This window comes from Cupressus sempervirens, chromosome 5 (genome assembly GCF_028749045.1).
Source record: "Cupressus sempervirens isolate cs-2001-9-10 chromosome 5, ASM2874904v1, whole genome shotgun sequence".
In the NCBI taxonomy this organism is placed as follows: domain Eukaryota; kingdom Viridiplantae; phylum Streptophyta; class Pinopsida; order Cupressales; family Cupressaceae; genus Cupressus; species Cupressus sempervirens.
The window spans coordinates 941,346,158-941,367,492 of NC_143122.1; the positions used below are offsets into that span (position 1 = coordinate 941,346,158).

At 36.6% G+C, this 21,335-nt stretch overlaps 1 protein-coding gene across 1 annotated transcript in view; it reads right to left on the reverse strand.

Moving 5' to 3' along the window:
- Positions 1-19,698, reverse strand: part of LOC149559071 (putative L-type lectin-domain containing receptor kinase V.2) — a 34,839-nt gene extending 15,141 nt beyond the window's left edge. Inside the window, exon 1 of the mRNA XM_089833024.1 lies at positions 18,947-19,698. Within this exon, the coding sequence (XP_089689150.1) occupies positions 18,947-19,070 (124 nt within the window). The 5' untranslated portion in view covers positions 19,071-19,698. The remainder of the gene's footprint in view (positions 1-18,946) is intronic.
- Between the last annotated feature and the right edge of the window lie 1,637 nt (positions 19,699-21,335).

Below are 21,335 nucleotides of genomic sequence, written 5' to 3' on the forward strand. Positions count from 1 at the left end.
GATGTAGTGGAGATCAAAGGGGTGGTTAGGAAACGTGGGGAGTTGGGATCACATGTGGCTAGTGTTAGTAGCAAGAGTCCTGTGGGGGATGCCAAAGCGCAGACATGAGGGGCTTATTCAGGGGTTGAGCGTGGGTTGAACATTAGAGCTTCAAGCTCGAGGATGCATACAAGGGACAGCAAGGGAGGTAGAGCCAAAGAGCTTCAGCATGTACTTCTATTCTGTAGGGGTGTGTGTTAATGCAATTATGTGTGTGGACACTTGATGAAGATTGGGGGTAAGGTGTAGTCTGGGTGAATGAAAACGACATGTTTGCAATGGAAGTCTCTATTAGGGATCGACAATGCCGCATGAGGTTGGAGATTCTAAGGCAAAAGACTCATCCTAGGCATGAGCTAAATCCACCCTCGTCAATAATTATCATTGTCAAGTTATGAGATTATCTGAAATTTTGTTATTATTCATATTATTTGATGTTTTGCTTGAATATTCTAGTGAAAAATTTGCCTTATGTTATTAGGTTTAATGTTTTAACATTTATCATCCAAACTTTCTAATGTTGGCAATTGGATATTAAATGCGTGCAGAGATACTACAATGGTATAATTCCAAACTTATTGAGCTGATGTTATTAAGGAAACCTAGGTAGAATCAAGAGTCACCACATTGGGCATTTGTGTTTACTACTGTATCAATTGTTGGAGAAGGAATCTAGGTCTCATCTATTAGAGTAAAAAGGTTATTTAACTTAAATTATTTTAATCATATTGAGTCATAAATTAAGTCACCTTTTTTCACTTAAGCTAAATTCAGGAAGTTTTAGTTTGTATTTAATAATTCTTTTATTTTATGCTTGCATCTTAGGTTTCCCTTATTTCGATTGAGTTTTCTTTTCTATTTTTAGCACCACTGCTTTTTGTAATTGAAACATCGTGACAATATATGTTTTTGGCTTCATGCTTTCGAAGCACTTTCTTGTTTGAGGATTTTCTCTTGTACACGACAAGTTATTTGCATGTATGTGATTATTGGGCTTTTGACCATATATGAATTCTAACATGGTATCAAAGCTCCAGATCCGGTACTTCTTATTCGCCTTCGCCTTTTAAAGGATTCTCTATTACAAGCTAAAATTGAAATTTGGGGGTAGCTGAAAAAATTGGGCACTTTGGCACAAAACAAAGGTCGCCATTGTGCTTAGAAGGGCCAAAAACCCCTACGACTGAGAAAATTTGGAGCTTTTTTTACTGCATGGTTTACATCACTACTTTATTTGTATTGTACCGCAATGATGTCATCACCATGCATGCATAAGGGTACGCAAAAAATAAAAAACACAATTTTTGTGGGTAATTTTTTTTCCTTTTTAAAAAAAAAAGGATGGCTTCACTTTTTGAACTTACTTTTCAAAAGGCCAGCGTACCTTTATCTTGTGCAGAAAAGTACAACCAACTTCATCAAAAAAAGGCTCTAAATATTCATCTTGCATGAGTTCTAGGCTTGTATCTGGATGTGATTGCAATCTATGGGTTCTTTCTTTACATTGGGCAAAGAATGTCTAGTATATTGCCTAGGTTAGAGTCCAAGGAAGGGATTCGAACAAGAGTCCATCAAGGCAACCAACCAAAGGGTTAATGTGTTGGAAAATGTGATGAAGTCGAGATTGGATAATACTATTAATTACTTAGGGGAAGAGTTTGATGAGCTAAAGAAGGAGGATTTCTTTAGGATCAAAAAGATTTAGATGGAGCTTGAGTGGCTGATGGAGAGTGTCCAGTCCTTTCCAAAGGATCAGCAAGCTCGAGAAGTATTGTTTCTTTGAAAGCTCCTTGTTTGGTCAAACATTGAAGCCAATATAATTTACTTAATAATCAATACTACGAGAAACTCTGTGTCATTTTAGTGTAAGAATGTTGCCCTTTCCAAGAGGAAGTCTTTTCTAAGAGGGAGTCTCATCATCAATTTCTCTTCAATGCATATTTCTCTTAGATGGAGAAATATGAAGTGAATGCCCTTAAAAGATGTTTCTCTTTAATGCATATTTCTTTGAGATTGAGAAATATGAGGTGAGAAATCCTTGAGATATGTTTCTCTTTAATGCATATTTATCTAAGATGGAGAAATATGAGGTAAAATCCCTTGAGAGGTGCCTCTTTCCACACATGACAGTAGCTATGGTGGACGTCATGTTGAGAGATTTCATGACGACATCATGTTGGCTGATTCCATGATGGGAACTTGTCTAATACTTCTTTCCCCACATGAGAGTAGCCATGTGGATGTCATGTTGAGAGATTCCATGATGACATCATTTTGAATGACTTCGTGATATACACTCATGTATATGTTTCTTTCCACACATGCGAATAGTCATGGTGGACATCCATTCAGTGACTTCATGATGTTATCACGTTGAGAGATTCCAAGATGAAAATCTTTTCCACAAATGGGTGTAGCCATTGTAGGTGTCATGTTGAGAGATTCCATGACATGGAAACCTAGAAATATACCTCCCTAGCTAAGAGGGAGTGTTGGAATATATCTCTCCTAAATTTGAAATATATAAACAAACTATTTTTATCAAAGACATTGAAGGGTCCTCAATTTGAAGGAACAAGACATTGAAGAGTCAAGACATTTAAGGGTCAAAACAAAGTAGGATCTTCACTTTGTAATGGCAAGGCAATGAAGGGTTGAGGCGATGTTTTTATGTTCTTCAAGAAGGAATTTGATGGTGGTACGATTGTAGCATTTTATTCATTGTTGCAGAGATATAGAGATTCACAGGAGTTTTTTTAATTGCTTTGCAATTAGACTTTTGTTTTTCATTAATAAAGTAATTCCTACATGACTAGGATTTTTTCCCCTCAATTTAGAGGGTTTTCCTAGGATAATTTGTTGTATCTTTTGTTCACTTGCTTTTGTTTGTTGTTTACCTTTAATTCTGGTATAGAACTTCAACAGATGAGACTTGCATTATTTTGGGTGTTAGCATAGTTTCTATTTCTCATTTAGTTAGAATTTGTTTATGTTTAGTAATTGAATGAAAGATATAATTGTTGATCAATGGTGAAACCTCTTATGTTCATACCTTTTGTTACTTGTTGATTGCAATTCAAAATGTAAGATTAGGATGAACTTATTACAAGACATAATTTCAACTACTTTGTGGTCATTGATTCACATGTCTTGTGGTGTTGATGTGTATCAGTAATATGAAAATCATTCACACATTCTTAGAATATTTGCATCAACATTGCATTATTGTTCTACTTGGCAAAGTAAAGCTTGTTTTGGTTTCACGTCATCGTCAATAGTCTCTTGCATTGGTAGAAGTAGATTAGATTTCCAAACCCGATCTCTTTTGCATTGTATTTCATAATCATTGTTAGGATTAGTTGAAGTGATCATATTGCAAAGTCATCCGCCATTTTGAAAGATCCCTGATGGATCTCTTCTGCTAATCTGCTGTAATTTTATATTTTTAAATTTATTTTCCCTGTTTATTAAAATTTTCTTGCAGAGCTAGACAAAAGTTGCAAAAGGGTTTGATTGTTTTATATTTTTGATGATTTTTCAATAAGTAATAATAGAAGTACAATAGCATGAACCAGTTCTGAAAATGTATTCCAAATACATTTAAAGCAAAGTCGCTTCAAGCTGATTTTTTGAATATACGTCTAATATGTAACCAGATGAAGATTTACAATAATATCCAGATGATTATAACCAAGAATAAAGCCAACCTAAAGGCGTGAAGGTGAAATATGAGCCCAGAAGGAAGCTACGACCAGAATCCAGCTCTCAAATGTTGTACGTGAAAAAGTAGATGGCTGCCAGGCGCAGCCGTACAGCTGCAAAGTGCCCACACGTGGGTAAAATACCCAAACCCCAACTAAAACTCTGACTCAATATTGCGTTCCCCAGAAGAAACAATCCACAATCTCCAAGATGCTTCTGACTGCAAGAATCCAAACCACTGTTTTGGGGGCTACGTTCCAAACAGGCAAAGCAAGTGGATTTGGCGTCCCAAATGCTGAAAGCTCAATCAAAGCCTAAAACACAAATCCAAGATGTAATATGTCAATAATGCCTTCAAACTTTGTCTTTACATCCTTATAACCCACCAAACTTAGCTTGAACACTAAAAGTGTCTCCATGTGGCGTTGGGTTAGAAAATAATATATTTCTCATTTTTAAAGTGGTCAAGTATCTAGAAAATGACCTTTTTCCCAATAGAAAGAAATCTGTTCACCGAAATGCTCTAAGTCAAAAGAGAAATATTTAGAAAAGTTCAAGACCTTTCCAATGAGCTATTACACCAAGGGAAATTCACCCAGATGAGGCCAAAAAACCCCTTATTACTCCAAAATGGCTATAACTTAGCCTTATTTAAATTATTAAAATGCTAACTTAGGAGAATATTTAAATATATTAAAATATTTTCCAAATAGCAAACTAATAGCCAAAAAACCTCTACAGGGTGAAACTGAACTTGTCACCTCATCTGACTAATGCCGAATAATCCGAAATAACTGACAGTCTCATCCCTCAAAATTAGGGATACTCCTAAAAAATAAGAACGTCTCTAAATCTCCCAAAACTGAAACTATAGAATGATCTCGTAGAGACTCGAGACTATAACCCATCTCCACCTCCTAAAATGTAGGAAACTCTTACAATTAAGGAACTGCTCTCAACTGCCCTCCTACTATCTGAAACTCCAAATCTGAACACTATATACCCTGACTGAGTCTCTAAACACCACTGTCAGCCTACGAGACTCCCTGATAGGCTAACTCCCACGTCCTGCTAGATAGAGCTAAAAGAGGGGACATGACAGTCCTCCCCTCTCAGAGATGCTTGCCTACAAGCAATACAACACTAATCTTCCACTATCCCAAGCAATCCAAATACAGAGCACTAATCGACCCCAAACCTGAAGTGTCAGGACAAACATACTCCCCATTGTAAGGTGTAGAAGTGAAGTAGATCACATCATTACAGTAGAGTATCCATCCCTGAATACCCTCACGCCCAAGAATCCAAACAAATGGCCATCCTGTCCTCCTGTCACAATTCAGACCAGTAGCCGGTCCCAAAATAGTTTTGTTATCCAACCCATCCCAAACCTCATACAATCTCCGTGGAAAATCTAAGGCACCCACTCCTGTGTGTTGAGATACTGAGGGACATGGGGTTATGATCAAATCACTATTACTATCTGAGTCCTGATCAGTAATCATACTCCTAGCTGATCCACCCTGAGACGGAAGTGGGCATGCCTTGAGCACGATCTTCCTTCTCCCAATCATAAACTCCAATTGTCTCTTCCTAAAATCTTGGTTGTATCTCCCCAAGTATTGCAACCACTGTACACCCAAAACTACATCCGTGCCCCCTAGATCACAAATGTAAAAGTCATCTATCAAGGCGTATCCCTTCATGCCTATGCTCAACTGTGGGATACCCTTGACACATTGCAGAGTAAGACCATTGGCCATAGTCACATCGATTCCTAGAAAATTTTGTGCTTGTAGACCACATCGGTCTACCATTCTTGTATTTATAAAATTATGTGTAGACACACTATCCATCAAACAATACACAGTATGCCCATGGATCATACCCGAAATGTAGAAGAGGTGAATCATCAGTGCACCTGACAACGTAGCCATAGTCCCATGTGTTGCGACTACTACCTCAGCATCTTCGAGCTCAATTTGGACACCATCATCCTTGTCATTTATATTCCGAACCTCCTCATCATCTACATCTGACATGACCTCAATAAGATGTGCCTTTCCCTGCCCAAGGCACCTATGTCTTGGTACCCATGGCTCCTTACAAGAAAAACATAATTTCCTCCTCCTTAGTTCATTTCTAGAATCCAAGTCTACTTTGGGAGGTGGAGGTGGCATGTCCTTAGCCTATAAAGGAGGCCTCTATGGTGCCTATATATTCCCTGATGGTTTCTTATTAGTCTAATAAGAGGTAGGAGTGGTGTCCAATCTCAATGACACATCAATAGCATCCTTAAGAGTGGCCGGCTGGAAAGCATGAACCAATCCCTTAAGCCTGTCTTGCAATCCCTCAATGAATAGCATCACACTACACTTCTGGGGCATAACAGGTACCATAACGACAATGCGCTGGAACTCATTAATATAAGCTTTTGCATGACCAGTTTGTCTCAGATGAGCCAACTCTCTATAGTAAAGTTTTGTATCCTTACAGTCAAACCGTGTAATAAGTCGCTCAATGAACTCAACATAGGAATGTACTAAGGCGTGATCTTGGGTGACCAATCCATGGTGCCACCAATCATAGGCAATCCCCTCTGGATGCAACACAACAAATTGAATAGCCTCACGCTCAGGCATGGGCCGTAATGAAAGATATATATCCAGCTTGTGAACCCAAGCTCGTGCACTCGTATCTCCTGAGCCATTATATGTAGCCAATGTAATCTTCCCAGTAGCTCTATAGAGGTCATAGTTCTGTTGCTGCTGTGATGGTCTATAACCATGATCTCCCCTAAACCTAGTTGTATCTCTATGCTGTGCACAACACTGGGGAAGAGGGAAGATGTCCCTAACCTCAGGGGGTAGAGCTCTCCACTCAGTTGTGGCCGCCAAAACTGACTCCTAGAACCCCACCTCTGGTGATTCCACCTATGCTGGCTGTTCACCTGGTCTGAACTGAGGAAGCAATGGTCTATTCATAGTAGGTGTACGATGGCGATGCCACCTAGAGGAATGAAGGGAGCTCCCAATTGAAGAATGGGACTGATCGTTGTGCTGACTACCAGCCACTGAAACTGATCTACTCTGCCTGCCTCTGTGTCCACCCATCTCTAACCGCTCCAAGGTATCCTGTAATCTGTCTAAAGCCTGGGCAATCCTGGGCTGAGTAGTGAATAGGGTCCGCACCATCTCTCTCTCTTCATCATCCTGATTCCCTCTGCTGCCCACCTGTTCTTCTGCCATAATAGGTTCCTGGTCTATTCCAAACCCTTGCTCAAGTTGAGCTCTCCTGCGCGTATGAAATTTGTGTATCTCAGCTTTTGGATGCATAGATTTGTATTCAATCCACCAACTAGTGACTACCTAGATGTTAATATGAATTATCAAAACTTTTGATCCACTACCAAGATGCCAAAATGAATTATCAAAACTTTCTAGTTAGCACCCAGATGTCAAAATGAATTATCAAAACTTTTTATCCAATACCTAGATGCCAAAATGAATTATCAAAACTTTTTAGCCAGTACTCAAATGTTGAAATGAATTATCAAAACTTTTGTTGAAATCTGTTGTGACAATTTCTCACAAACCCTGTAGGCTGGCAGGATGTAAGCTCTGATACCACTGAAAGATCCTTGATGGATCTCTTCCGCTAATCTGCTGTAATTTTATATTTTTAAATTTATTTTTCCTGTTTATTTTTTCTTGCAGAGCTAGACAAAAGTTGCAGAAGGGTTTGATTGTTTTATATTTTTGATGATTTTTCAATAAGTAATAACAGAAGTACAATAACATGAACCAGTTTTGAAAATGTATTCCAAATACATTTAAAGCAAAGTCGCTTCAAGCTGATTTTTTGAATATACGCCTACTATGTAACCAGATGAAGATTTACAATAATATCCAGATGATTACAACCAAGAATAAAGCCAACCTGAAGGCATGAAGGTGAAATATGAGCCCAGAAGGAAGCTACGGCCAGAATCCAACTCTCAAATGCTGTACGTGGAAAAGTAGATGGCTGTTAGGCGCGGCCATACAGCTGCAAAGTGCCCACACGTGGGTAAAATACCCAAACCCCAACTAAAACTCCAACTCAGCACTGCCTTCCCCAGAAGAAACAATGCACAATCTCCAAGGTGCTTTTGACTGCAAGAATCCAAACCACTGTTTTGGGGGCTACGTCCCGAACAGGAAAAGCAAGTGGGTTTGGCATCCCAAATGCTGAAAGCTCAATCAAAGCCCAAAACACAAAGCCAAGATGTAATATGCCAATAATGCCTTTGAACTTTGTCTTTACCTCCTTATAACCCACCAAACTTAGCTTGAACCCTAAAAGTGTCTCCATGTGGTGTTGGGTTATAAAATAATATATTTCTCATTTTTAAAGTGGTCAAGTATCTAGAAAATGACCTTTTTCCCAATAGAAAGAAAATTGTTCACCAAAATGCTCTGAGTCAAAAGAGAAATATTTAGAAAAGTTCAAGACCTTTCCAACGAGCTATTACACCAAGGGAAATTCACCCAGATGAGGCCAAAAAACCCCTTATTACTCCAAAATGGCTATAACTTAGCCTTATTTAAATTATTAAAATGCTAACTTAGGAGAATATTTAAATATATTAAAATATTTAGCAAATAGCAAACTGATAGCCAAAACACCTCTACAAGGTGAAAGTGAACTCATCACCTCCTATGACTGATGTCGGATAATCTGAAATAACTAACAGTCTCATCCCTCAAAATTAGGGATACTCCTAAAAAATAGGAACGTCTCCGAATCTCCCGAAACTGAAACCATAGAATGGTCTTGTAGAGACTCAAGACTATAACCCATCTCCACCTCCTAAAATGTAGGAGACTCCTCCTACAATTAAGGAACTGCTCTCAATTGCCCTCCTACTGTTTGAAACTCCAGATCCGAACACCGTATACCTTGACTGAGTCTCTAAACACCACTGCTAGCCTATGAGACTCCCTGATAGGCTAACTCCCACGTCCTACTAAATAGAGCTAAAAAAGGGGACATGACACATTTGAAAAGTTGGCATGTTATCATAAATAAATAGTGTAAGTCCCAACGTGACTACAAGAAAATCACATCATTAAATTGGGTTGTGTCTAATAAAAGGTCACTTGTTCGCATTGTAAACCTTGGGGTTTCTTCATTTGATCACATATTTGTTACATTGTTTAGCAGTTGAATTTTCTTCATTCAAGAGAGGATAGAATACTTGGTATTTATGCACATTAGAGTGGTCACAAAACTCACATCAATAGGGTCCCAGTTAACAAATATCTTTATAGCATTCAAGCATTAAAATATCCTACATCATGATAACATACATTAGACAATAGTATCTTAGAAGGATAGATGATCAGATTGGAATCCATACACAAAAAAATGCATAATAGCAACATCGATAGAAAATAAATCTAATCGCATTAGATCATAAGACATTGATTTCTAAAACATCTTCATAATGCAACAATTATGAAAGCCTTAAAAAGGTTTTGTGTGATTTCTTATGACAATATGATTCGGAAATATGAAGCACCATACTCATACCATATTATGACCTCACACTTAATTAGAACACATCATGCATTGAGTTCATATAGAAGTTATCCAAACATTGAAAGGCTTACAACTATAATTATAAAGTTTCTTTAAACATGATCAATACCCAAGTTGTGCCCAAGATAATTAGCAGTATTAAATCCATTACATCACCCATAGGATGATATACACTCAATTATAATAGCAAATACAATAATTATCTTGAACTACTAATTTCATTTACCTTATGTGCAATCCAATATTCACAAATTCCCACTTATATCTAATATGACTAATGGTTATTTACAAGTAATTTGCTAGAGCAGCAATAGGATTGCAACTCAGATCACATATTAAATTTTAGTGATCATAAGATATAGAAACATCACAAACTTAAATCATTTCTTTCAAAATCCACAATTAACTGACTAGTAGGCAATCCAATGCAACAACACCTATGCAAGGTATGTAAAATCGATGAATAATCCTCGCAATTTAATATCTTGAATGTATGAATGGTTCTTAGTTTAAGATTATTTTAAGGATGGATATTATTTCTTCTTTTTTTATGAGTAATAGGCCAAAGCCAAGATTAATTTTTATTATTTGTTGTGATTAATTATTATTATTTATTAAATTCGAGTAGACTCAAACCCCAAGACCTCTTAGATAAGAGGCTCACAATCTACCGTTGTGTTATAGGCTCTTGCATAAGGATGGATATTCTTAACACAAAGTCTCAAGTCAATTAATAGTTGACATAGAGTTAAATCTATCAAAATGCTTCCTAATCAACTGCCCTATTAGCCCTTGTATCACATAGTTTATTGGTCAAAGATCCTCACACCTTTGTCACGCCTAATAATGACTCTAAGTGATGTAATCGGTCTTTTCTAGACAACCAACTTCATAATCCCAACCTTGATCATAAAAATTCTTTAGCACTTTGAGCATGTTATATGATTGGAAAAAGGACAACTAATCATTATTGCTCTAGATAATGATAATCAGCAAGTTGGTCATAACCTTTAATTTAAAACAAGACCATACAAAATTTTGTGATGGTAGGATTATTCCTTTGCAATAGTTTGGAAGAGCGTCCCATGAGGATACTTATCTTCAACGCGCTTATATTGTGGTTAACAAAACTTCTTACAATTGATTATATTTCACCTTAAATACAAAAATTCAAGATTAACCTGATGTTACTATTTGGTGCATGCCTTTGTATCATAAATACCACAAAATAATAAAGAGCTTTAATTATTCATCATAGTCAAAGGAGATTTGTTAATTCATGTCAGCAATAGATCTAGAGTATATGTACAGATTAGGCCATCATACAAGCCCTAATACAAGGTCATCGACTTTTGTTACTCTAGGTATCATGTACAGTGGTACTCTAGTTACCAATGTTTTCAAGTGATTTACACTACTTATCACATTAATAACCATATATAGATAGGTTTACAAATCTTATCAATGATTAATGAACATGAATTTGAATAGATATCAATATGTTAGTCCGCAAGTTCTCTCTGTCATTAGGTATTTAGAAACTGTAAGAAACTTCACATCCAATTAACACAATATAAATAAAGAGAATCAATCACAATTTGAAATCATTCAAGAGAGTTTGTGCATAACTTGTCTATAGAATTTTATGCATAAATATTGTCAAGGTTGTGCTGATAGGATGGCTTTTGTATTACATGTAACAAAGAACTCTTTTAGGTAAGTGGTATCCATAGCCTCTTCTCAAGATCCACTTTGACCATAGGAAGGTAGGGAGCTAGTTTTTATTTAAGGGAGAGGGACCTATAGTGGTGCACTCTAACTTTGTACTTCTCAAAATCCTATAGGATATTTTAAATCACTAGCAATTTTTGTATAGCAATCGACTTATCAAGTCTCCTACTTTAAATAATTATTTCACGTCCATAGTCAAATATAATGCCACGTCAACATGCTTTTTTGTTTAAGTGTCCAAAATGATCCCCCAAAAAGTAAGACCAATAATTGTCCACTGAGTCACGTTTACTGGTACACTGATGTGGCATGACATGATTGGTTTTTTTTAAAAACTTAATGAAATTTTTTTGGCAATAAGTACTAGCATGACTCTTTTAATACACCACTATAGGGTTCAGTTTATCCCACTACCATCCCATGTATTCGTACCCCACTCTGCTATACGTTCCTCTCCCTTAATTTAAAGTTTCTAAGGCCTTCTCAACAAACCTTGTGGACAATATTATGCCACCCTAACATACCATGTGGTCACATCTCTTTTAGGCATTGTGTCAAACAACTCCCACATCTTATCTATGTTTTCCATTTTTGTGTCTAAATTTACCTTGTGTATAGCAACACAACTTAAACTATAAAACCAATCATTTAGCATGGATGACGTCAAATTGAAGATGGGGTTCCTACAAAAGTTCTCATGCCTTCTCATCTCCTAACTCTTCCTTTTGCCAATCAAACACCTATAATTTTACACTCCGCCATCCTCTTGCTACCTTATCATTCCCGCTTCTTCTCTAACTCCTACACTTCCACCATGCCAAGGAAAATATACCCTTTTTTCAAATTCAAAATCACAAAATTGTCTTAAATCCCTCATTTGTATATGTCATTCCTTACTTTTGTCCCAAAGATGTGATTAATGAGGAGATGGGTATAATACTACTCAATAACAACATGGAACATGAACCCTTTTATTTCCTCCAAATACCTGTGCCCTCGCCTTTACTTGGTCTCCTTTCACGATATTTGCTGCATTTGAGTTATTCTATTTCCCAAAAAGATGGTCGGTATGTTCTTTGACCTTCTTGAGTTTCTTAGTTTTTAATTCTTATATTTATTCTTATTTCAGTTATCTTTCCCTAGCAATTCTTACTTTGAAAGTGGCTTACATGGGGAATGCAAAAAAATATCCTTCGCTATTTTCTTTTCCTCCTCTTTTCCTAATTTTATGCAGTTCTCATCCAATAAAGACATTATGAACCTTTTCATTGCTTGTCCAACCTTTTAAAAGGAAACTTTTTATTCAGTCACTATTTCTACCATTATTTTCTTCAGCTTTTTTCCTCTTTTAGGATGAAGTATTTGTTTCCTAGCTCTGCTTGATGTATATAAAGCTTTGATTGCACAAAAGACAACTCTTTCACAGATTTGATGCACAAAATATGTATATCCCTCTACTTCCTTTAATCATTCTCATTTCTTCTCTATGAATGAGATGATCTTCTCTTTTTTCATCAATTATGGGATTTTGAAGACATCCTCCCAGCTTCTCCTTTGATGTGTTATCTAAAATCAATATGAATTTATAACATATGGTCACCAATAATCTACAAGTTTGTTATAGCTTCATCTCCTATGTGGACAACTCCATAGTTCCTACATTTTGGGCCACCTCCATTGATAAGTTTCATTATTCTTCATTGCAATCTTCAAATTCTTCTCCTCTCCCATTGTAGTCATCAATGTTTTCCACTTCTTTGAAGTAACATAGCTCAACAATTTTGACCAAATCATCCTCTTCATCTACATCCCCTTCATGTATCTTCTCTCTCAAACCCCTTGCAAATTACATCTAAAGGCCTTCCATCCACTAATAATTCTACCTTCTCCAAAAAGGATTTATTTTTACCCCTATTTTAGTAGTTTTGTTGATCGGCTAATCCTCGATTTTCCAGTTTCCCATTTTAAAAGAAATACTTTATCACAAGGTAAGTATTCATTCTTAGCATTCATTTTCACTAATGCAAAAACCTTGAACGCCTATGATGTATCTTTGTTTCTTTTCTTGTCTTCCCATTATTGCATGCTTCGTTTGGCTCTAACATGTACCATAATTCTGCCTATTCAAACTACCATAATTCTGCCTATTATATCTCCAATTTTGATGGTTTCTTTTGCTAGTCTTTTGTTTGATTTTGCTTCTTCCTTTGCCTTGTTTCTCCTTCCAACTCGATTATCCTCTTTTTCACATCACAAAATAACTCTAGCTTTGCATCCATAAAGATAGCCATAACTCTTCTCTAAACTACTTAAACTCTTTTCATGAATTCTTTATTCCCAACACCTTATGATGCTTTGATACCAAAAACAAAAGAAGATTCCTCTACCTACAAGTTAATCTTCACTTATGTTTCAGCAATGGAACTTGGTTGTGGAAGTCAAGATGTGGTATGGTCTCACAAGGCCATAATGCAAAGGTGGACATGGTGCAACAAGGTGTTGTGGGTTCATGAGAATGTAACTCAAGTGAAGATGGCAGTATTGGGTACATTTAAGAATAGTGTGCAGATGGGCTGCGAGGCGTAGGAGTTGTTTGGCACAACTCTGAGGAGTAAAAAGTTGGACTGTAGGGTGGCTTTATTGGTCAGTCTCAATGTGGAGTAGGATGGTGTACAGGACATTATCCAAGGTGTAATCGTGGTGCTACGTGGAGCAGATTGGAAAAATGGGCAAAACTTTCAGTTATAGAAGATGCAAATGGAGGACTATCTTTATCAGAAGGATTTATGGCGGTCATTACAAGGAAAAGTTAAGAAACAAACCACTATGACAGATAAGGGCTAGGAGATTTTGGACAGAAAGGCACTTGGAACTTGGAAGTATACGTTTATGCCTGGTGCAATCGTGGTGTTTAATATTACAAAAGAAAAGACGGCTGAAGAGTTGATACAAACCCTAGCAAAACTATATGAAAAGCCCTCCGCTTCAAACAAGATATTTCTCACGAAGCATTTCTTTAATATGAAGATGGCGAAAGGTGGATCTATTGCAGATCATTTAAATGAGTTTAATATGGTTACTAGTCAATTATCTTCAATGAATGTTAATTTTGATAAAGAAATTAGGGCTCTCTTGATTTTGTGTTCTTTGCCTGAAAGCTGGAATGACTTAGTCATGGCTGTAACTAATTTTGTTTCTAGGTCTAATACCTTAAAATTTGATTATGTGATTGGTGTTATTCTGAGTGAGGAAACTCATAGAAAAAGCTCAGGTGGATCTACATCATGAAGTGTTTTGAATGCACAAAGCAGATGCAGAACGACTAAGAGAGGAAACAATTCTGAAAATCGTGGAAAATCAAGAAGAAAATCAAAGGGGAAGAGGTCTCAATCAAGAGGACCAAAAGATTGTTGGTACTGTAGAAAACTAGGGCACAAGAAGAAAGATGGTTAACTCGAAAGAATAATGAAAGAGATAAATAAGAAGGAAACAAGGAGGCAAATGTGGTAAGTAATAAATCCGAAGAGGATATTTTTCTTCTTTATTTGGAAAGTGTTGATGATTCATGGGTTTTAGATTTAGGGGCCTTATTTCATGCTATTCCCCATAGAGGTTATTTCCTAGATTATGTCCAAGGAGATTTTGGGCTTGTTTATTTGGGGGATAATGAACCCTGTTAGGATTTGTTAGAAAGGGAAAATTAAGATTAAGTTGCAGAATGGGAACCACTGACTACTACGAGAGCTAAGACATGTTTCAATGTTGAGTAGAAATTTAATTTCAGCAAGGCAACTAGGTGATGAGGGTTGTGTAATTACTTTTAATGACAAAAATTGGAAGGTTCCCTTGTAGTAGCAAAAGGTATGAAAGTAGGCACCTTATATCTTTGTACAGGTCATATTGTTCCTTTAATTGTTTCAAGGAAAAACGAATGTTCAGGAACAGTTGCTGCAGTTGGGCAAAGAGAACAAATAGTTGTTTTAAGTTCTAACACAACGTTATGGCACAACAAACTTGGGCACATGAGTGAAAAAGGTATGAAATTACTCCATTCAGAGAAAGTTTTACCAAGTCTAAAATGTGTCAATATGGATTTCTCTGAAAGTTGTGTGTATGGAAAACAAAAGAGAGTGAGTTTTGTGAAGAGTGGGAAGGAAAAGAAAAATGAGAAATTAGAGCTTGTGTATACAGATGTATAGGGACCAGCTCAGGTATCTTCCCTTGGTGGCTCTCATTATTATATTACATTCATTGATGATGCAACTAAAAAAGTATGGGTTTATTTCCTTAGACAGAAATCTGATGTATTTCAAGCTTTTCAGAAATGGAAATGCTTGGTTGAAAATGAGACTGGTAAAAGATTAAAATGTCTCAGATCTAATAATGGTGGTGAGTATTGCAATTATGAATTTGAAGATTATTGCTCCACTAATGGTATTCACAGACAAAAATTTGTTCGAAGGACTCCACAGGAAAATGGAGTGGCTGAACAAATGAACAAGACAATAATGGAGCATACAAGGAGCATGAGGTTGCATGCTAGGCTTCCCTTAAACATGTGCATGAAGGCTATCAATACTGTTGTATATTTGATTAATAGAGGTCCCTCTACTCCTTTGAGTTGTGGTATTCCAAAAAAAGCATGGATTGGTAAGAAGGTGAGTTATTCTTTTCTCAAAACCTTTGGTTGTGAAGCTTTTGGACATATAGATTCTAAAAATAGAACCAAGCTGGAAGCTAAGTCAAAGAAATGTATATTTGTTGAATATGACATTGATAAATTTGGTTATAGGCTTTGGGATTTTGAAAATCATAAAATTGTACGAAGCGGGGATGTCATAGTCAATGAGAAAGTGTTGTACAAAGATCTCTTGCAGCAGCATGTGAAGAAAGAAAATGATTATGTAGTGTTGGATATACTCAAAAGGATGATGTTCCAATTGTTCTTCATGCTCTGCAACAACCACAAAAAGAAATACCACACCCCCCAGTGAATTTTAGACGGTCAACAAAGCTAAGTAGACCTCTAGACAGATTTTCTCCCTCTTTGTATTCTATTTTATTAACATATGTTAGTGAGCCTGAATGTTATTATGAAATTGTGCAAGTGGATACAAAGATTCAGTGGGAGTCGGCAATGACAGAAGAAATGGACTCCTTGCTGCAAAATAAGACTTGAGATTTATGCAAGTTGTCTACCGGTAAAAAAGTTTTACATAATAAATGGGTTTATAAGTTAAAAAAAGAGGATGGAGGTAAGACAAGATTTAAGGCCAAGTTAGTGGTAAAAGGATTTACACAGAAAAAGGGCATTGATTTTGATGAGATATTTTTCTGTTGTTAAAATGACTTTTATTCATATTGTTTTAAGTATTGTGGCTACTGAAGATTTACATTTGGAGCAGCTTGATGTTAAAACAGTCTTTTTTCATGGTGATTTGGATGAAGAGATATATATGGCACAGCCACAGGGATTTGAGGTAAAAGGTAAGGAGAACTTGATTGTGCAGGTTGAAGAAAAGTTTAAATGGTTTAAAACAAACACCTTGGCAATGGTATCTTAAATTTGACAATTTTATGCATGAGCATGGTTACACTCAGTGGCATTCTGACCATTGTGTTTATTCTAAGAGGTTGGATGATGACAGCTACTTTATTTTATGTTTATATGTTGATGATATGCTTGTAGCTAGGTCTAACATGGATCACATTAAGGGGTTAAAAGAATAATTAACACATTCATTTGCTATGAATGATTTGGGGGCAGCAAAACAAATCCTTGGTATGCAAATTTGCAAAGATAGAAAGTACAGAGACTTGACATTATCTCAGGCTGATTATATTGAGAAGGTGTTGCAATGTTTCTCTATGAAGAATGTTAAAGCTATCAGCACACCTTTACCTGGTCATTAAAAATTGACTAAAGAAATGGGCTAAGATGTCCAAGGTACCTTATGCTTCAGTTCTATGTTGACTCAGATTTGGCAGGAGATATTGATACTAGGCGGAGTACTACAAGTTATATATTTATTGTTGGTGGGACAACAGTGAGTTGGATTTCTTAGTTGCAGAAGGTTAATGCTTTATCTACTACAAAGGCAGAGTCTGCTGCTAATACAGAGGCAGCCAAGTAGATGACATCACTTCAGCTCTTCATGGACGAACTATGACGCCCACAAAGGGATAATTATTTGTTTACAAATAGTCAGAGTGTCATAAAGACAAAACACATACAGTTGCGGTACCATTTCATTCAGTCAATTTTGGATGATGGCTTGTTAAAGCTGGAGAAGATACATACAAATGATAATCTAGCAGATATGTTTACAAAGGCAGACACAAGGGAGAAGTTGAACTCCTCTTCACCTTCGGTTGGTCTTCTAGACTGGACAAAATAAAAAAAAGTAGAGTCCAGGGTGGTTTGATATTCCAATGGGAGATATAGGTTTAGCAATGTTATGATCAGTCTCCAAGTGGGAGGTTATTATTGTGGAGTCTGGTTAGTCTTCAAGTGGGAGATTGTTGTGATGTGGAGCCAAATTAGACTCGGAGGTTTATTCGACGTAGTTTCCCCCCATATTATTTTTACGGAGGTTTGGGGGCAGCACCCCATGTGCATTCCCTGTTGTAATACAAGGTAGAGTCGAGGAGCAATGCCCCTGTGGGGGTTTTGGCCCATAGCCAAAAATGACTCTACTATTGTAAAAGGTGTCGGCTGCTATTGTTCTATTGGACAACTTATTCTAGCCTTAATTTTGTAAGCAGCAAAAAGCTTGTATAAAATAGCTTAGGGTTAGGGATTTCATAATGTATGATGATATTGTAGCTTCTTGTGGCGGTATTGAGCTGTAAGAGATTGCGAATTGCAATCATTGAATGATAATAATAGTGGACTTGTTGTTGGTGGATGTAGCCCAAGGATTGGGTGAACCACATTAAATCTTTGTGTCTTGTGTTCTCTTCTATGCGATTTATTATTTTTTGATATTGGTTAATTTGCATGTAATTGTTATTTTTGTCTCTGGTTAATCCTAATAATAAATTTGTAATTGAAGATAAAAATAGATAATACCATATATCGGAAAAAGAAATCTTATAAAACTCTCCAAATCTTATCTCATTTTTCATCAGACCAGGATTATTTCCAGATCTCTGCAATCATCCAAAAAAGCCTTTAAAAAGAAACCTCTGTCACGAACTCTCTTCTTTTTTTTCCCAGCATTGCACTCTGCTGATAGATTAAAAACCCATGTCAAAAATGGGCAAACCTCTCCTAAACCACTAGAGAAGTTGCAAATTCAATTAAAGGCAGCCACCACAAATATTTTCCTAAAAACTTCGGGAAGGTGGGACATAATCATCAAAAAGGCAATTACAGCAGGCTGCCTGAAATGGGCAATTTGCATACTTTTGGAGGTCAATACAGAATTCATTTCTCCCAGTTTGAAAAAAAAATATCTAGGCATGTGGGCAACTCTTAGGTACTCTGGTCCTGAGCCACAGGCTACCTCTCGGATTTAGGATTTTCTACAATATGGATTGAACCTCCATCTGGTCCATCAAGAGTTGTCTCCTCAGGATATTGGGATGTTATAATCATAATCTTTAATTGGGTTGTCTTCCACCTCCCTGTTCTTTGGATTAAGCATGGGTAGCTCCCCTTTAGATAACAAAATTCTAATAAAGAATACTCAGTTTTGGGTAAATACTAAATATTGATAGTTAAGCATTGATCAAGCATGTAATGTCTTTCCAGAATGATAATTTTTTATGAATAAAACAATGTCAAAGAAAACCCGGTTTTGGGTGCTACGTAGTAATTGACAGTTTCCATCTAACGAATTCTGGCCCAAGTAAATAAAACATTCAATTACTCTACAAAAATAAATACCTGTATTTGCGGCAGTTGCTCTCCGGACATTTACAGATCCAAAGCACATACAAACTGCTATAAGAATATAACAGTACTTCTCAAACTTCACTTCTTCTTGAAGCTGAAACCTATGATTTGCCATGCACAACACCAATCTCGTCCTCTTATATGAACTACCAAAATCAATTCAATAACATCTTATCATTTCTTCCCTGCTCATCAAAAACTCGATGAAATTGAAAGGGACCTAAACACATTTTAAAGCTGGGTGTCTGGTTCAAATTATTTCAGACCCCGCCATAAACCACAAGATTATGTGGTTGACTTATCCATTGTAATATTTGTTTTTCCAATAAGACCTGCAGAGAGACTAGAAACGGAAGCCTGCCATACGAACTCGTAAGTAACAGACAAATGCCACAAGACAGACAATAATACAATGACTTGATATTTGCACAATAAAAAATTTAGAAGCTTGACAGGGGTCGATATCAACGTCCAAAAGCGGGATCAACGCTATTTTGCATATTTCGAAGGTGGTAATACCTAAGGTCTGCCGCCTTTCTTAGTCTACCTGTATTGTGACTCACATTTTGGACTTTATTTCTACAGTCTTTCTTAATCAAGACAATTTAATGAGAGCCTGTTTTCGAAAAAGTTTATGCCGATCGACAAATTTAACTATTGTCTTTGCTTGGTTTGCATCGAATCCACAGCGACTACTCTGAAACCTCTCTGAATGAGTCGAGGACAAAGTATATGTTTTGAATAGTTTTATTGTTCAGTTCAAAATAGATCTAAAATTTGTTTCAATTTTGGCTCTAATTAGGAAAATAGGTGCTTGGCACATTTAGAAAATATGTTAATAGCTGCCTAGTTTATGTGAATGGTTTCCTATTCATGAGCTTGACCCTAAATATAGAAGTACCCACATTTCTTCTTCATATAATTGCACAAACAGTTGAGGATCCAAGAGAACACTTGAAAACTTCTAGAAAGCTTTTGCCACAAAGTTGGGATGCAAGTGAACACTAGCAAGACCAAAGTTATGGTGTTCTCTCTAAGAAAGAAACAACAAGAAGTTGACTTCCAACTTGAAGGACATACTCTTGAGATTGTGGAAGAGTATAAATACTTGGGCATAGACTTTAACAAGAAGTTCAATTGGGAAACTTGTAGAGCTAAGCAAATATAAGGGGTTGTAGGGCTTCTTTTTTGCTACAAAACAGGTGGAGCTTTGGGATTTGGAAAATCAAAAAGATTCTTTTTGGACTATTAACCCTTGTTGTGTTATACGGATGTGAGGTTTGGGGGAGTAGCCTATCCAACCACAAATGGAAGCAAATAGAAAGAATACAAAAGAACATTAGCACTACTAACCTTAAAGTCAAATCATCTATACCATACGAGATCCTCTTGGCTGAAGCAGGGATGTTCTCGATGGAAGCCTCTGTAGTTATACATCTATTAAGCTATTTAAACAAGGTGGAAAATATGGACAAGCAACGATGGCCCAAACTGGTGGTTGAAGAGGGCTAGCCCGAAGAAAGAAAACATAGATGAAGCAAAATGAAAAATGGCTAATTAAGTGGGACATTAACATATTGAAACGTCCTAACACCAATTAAGAGATAAAAAGATTTGTGTTAGAAAAATTTAAAGCGGTCATGTGGACAAAACAAATAGGGAAGAAAAAGGTCCATTGTGTGAAAGGGTTCAACCCCACGTGGTGCCATGAGATAAAAGATTACCTTCGTGTAGATATGAAAGGTAAATATAGGTTGTTAGTGGCGTAATTACGAATGGGATCCCATCATTTACGGTGTGAGACGGGGAGGTGGACGGTGTCCAAGGAGGATTGGGAAGAAAGAAAATGCATCTACTACAGTGAAGGATGTGTTGAAACGGAATGACACTTCATCTTTGAGTGTGCGACATACCAAGATATCCAAGAGCAGTTCGAGGACAATTTGAAGGAGGGTCAATTACACCAGATTTTTGAGGAAACAAGACTACATAAAACAATGAGCTTCTTAAAGCATATTCATAACAGGCAGGCTAACATTTGAAAAGAACGTGATCAAGGTCCCATAGGCTAGCTGGTCTTATGGACGTCATTAAAATAACTTCATTCTTCATTCATTCATTCATTCTGGGTTTAATATTTTTTACTTCGCAAAAAGATCAAAATGCTTCTTTGAACAGTTTTTTGTATTTCTTTGTACACTTGGTATTTGTAATAAACAATGTTAGGGTGGTACAACAAGGATGTTGGGTTTATGTGGATTCATTTTTTTTGTTTTAAAGGAAGGAGTTGATTCAAAATTTGATCTCACCACCAAACTATTTGTTGGTGAGATCAAATTTTTGAAAATGCAATTTTAATGTTCATGATTATTGTGAGTTA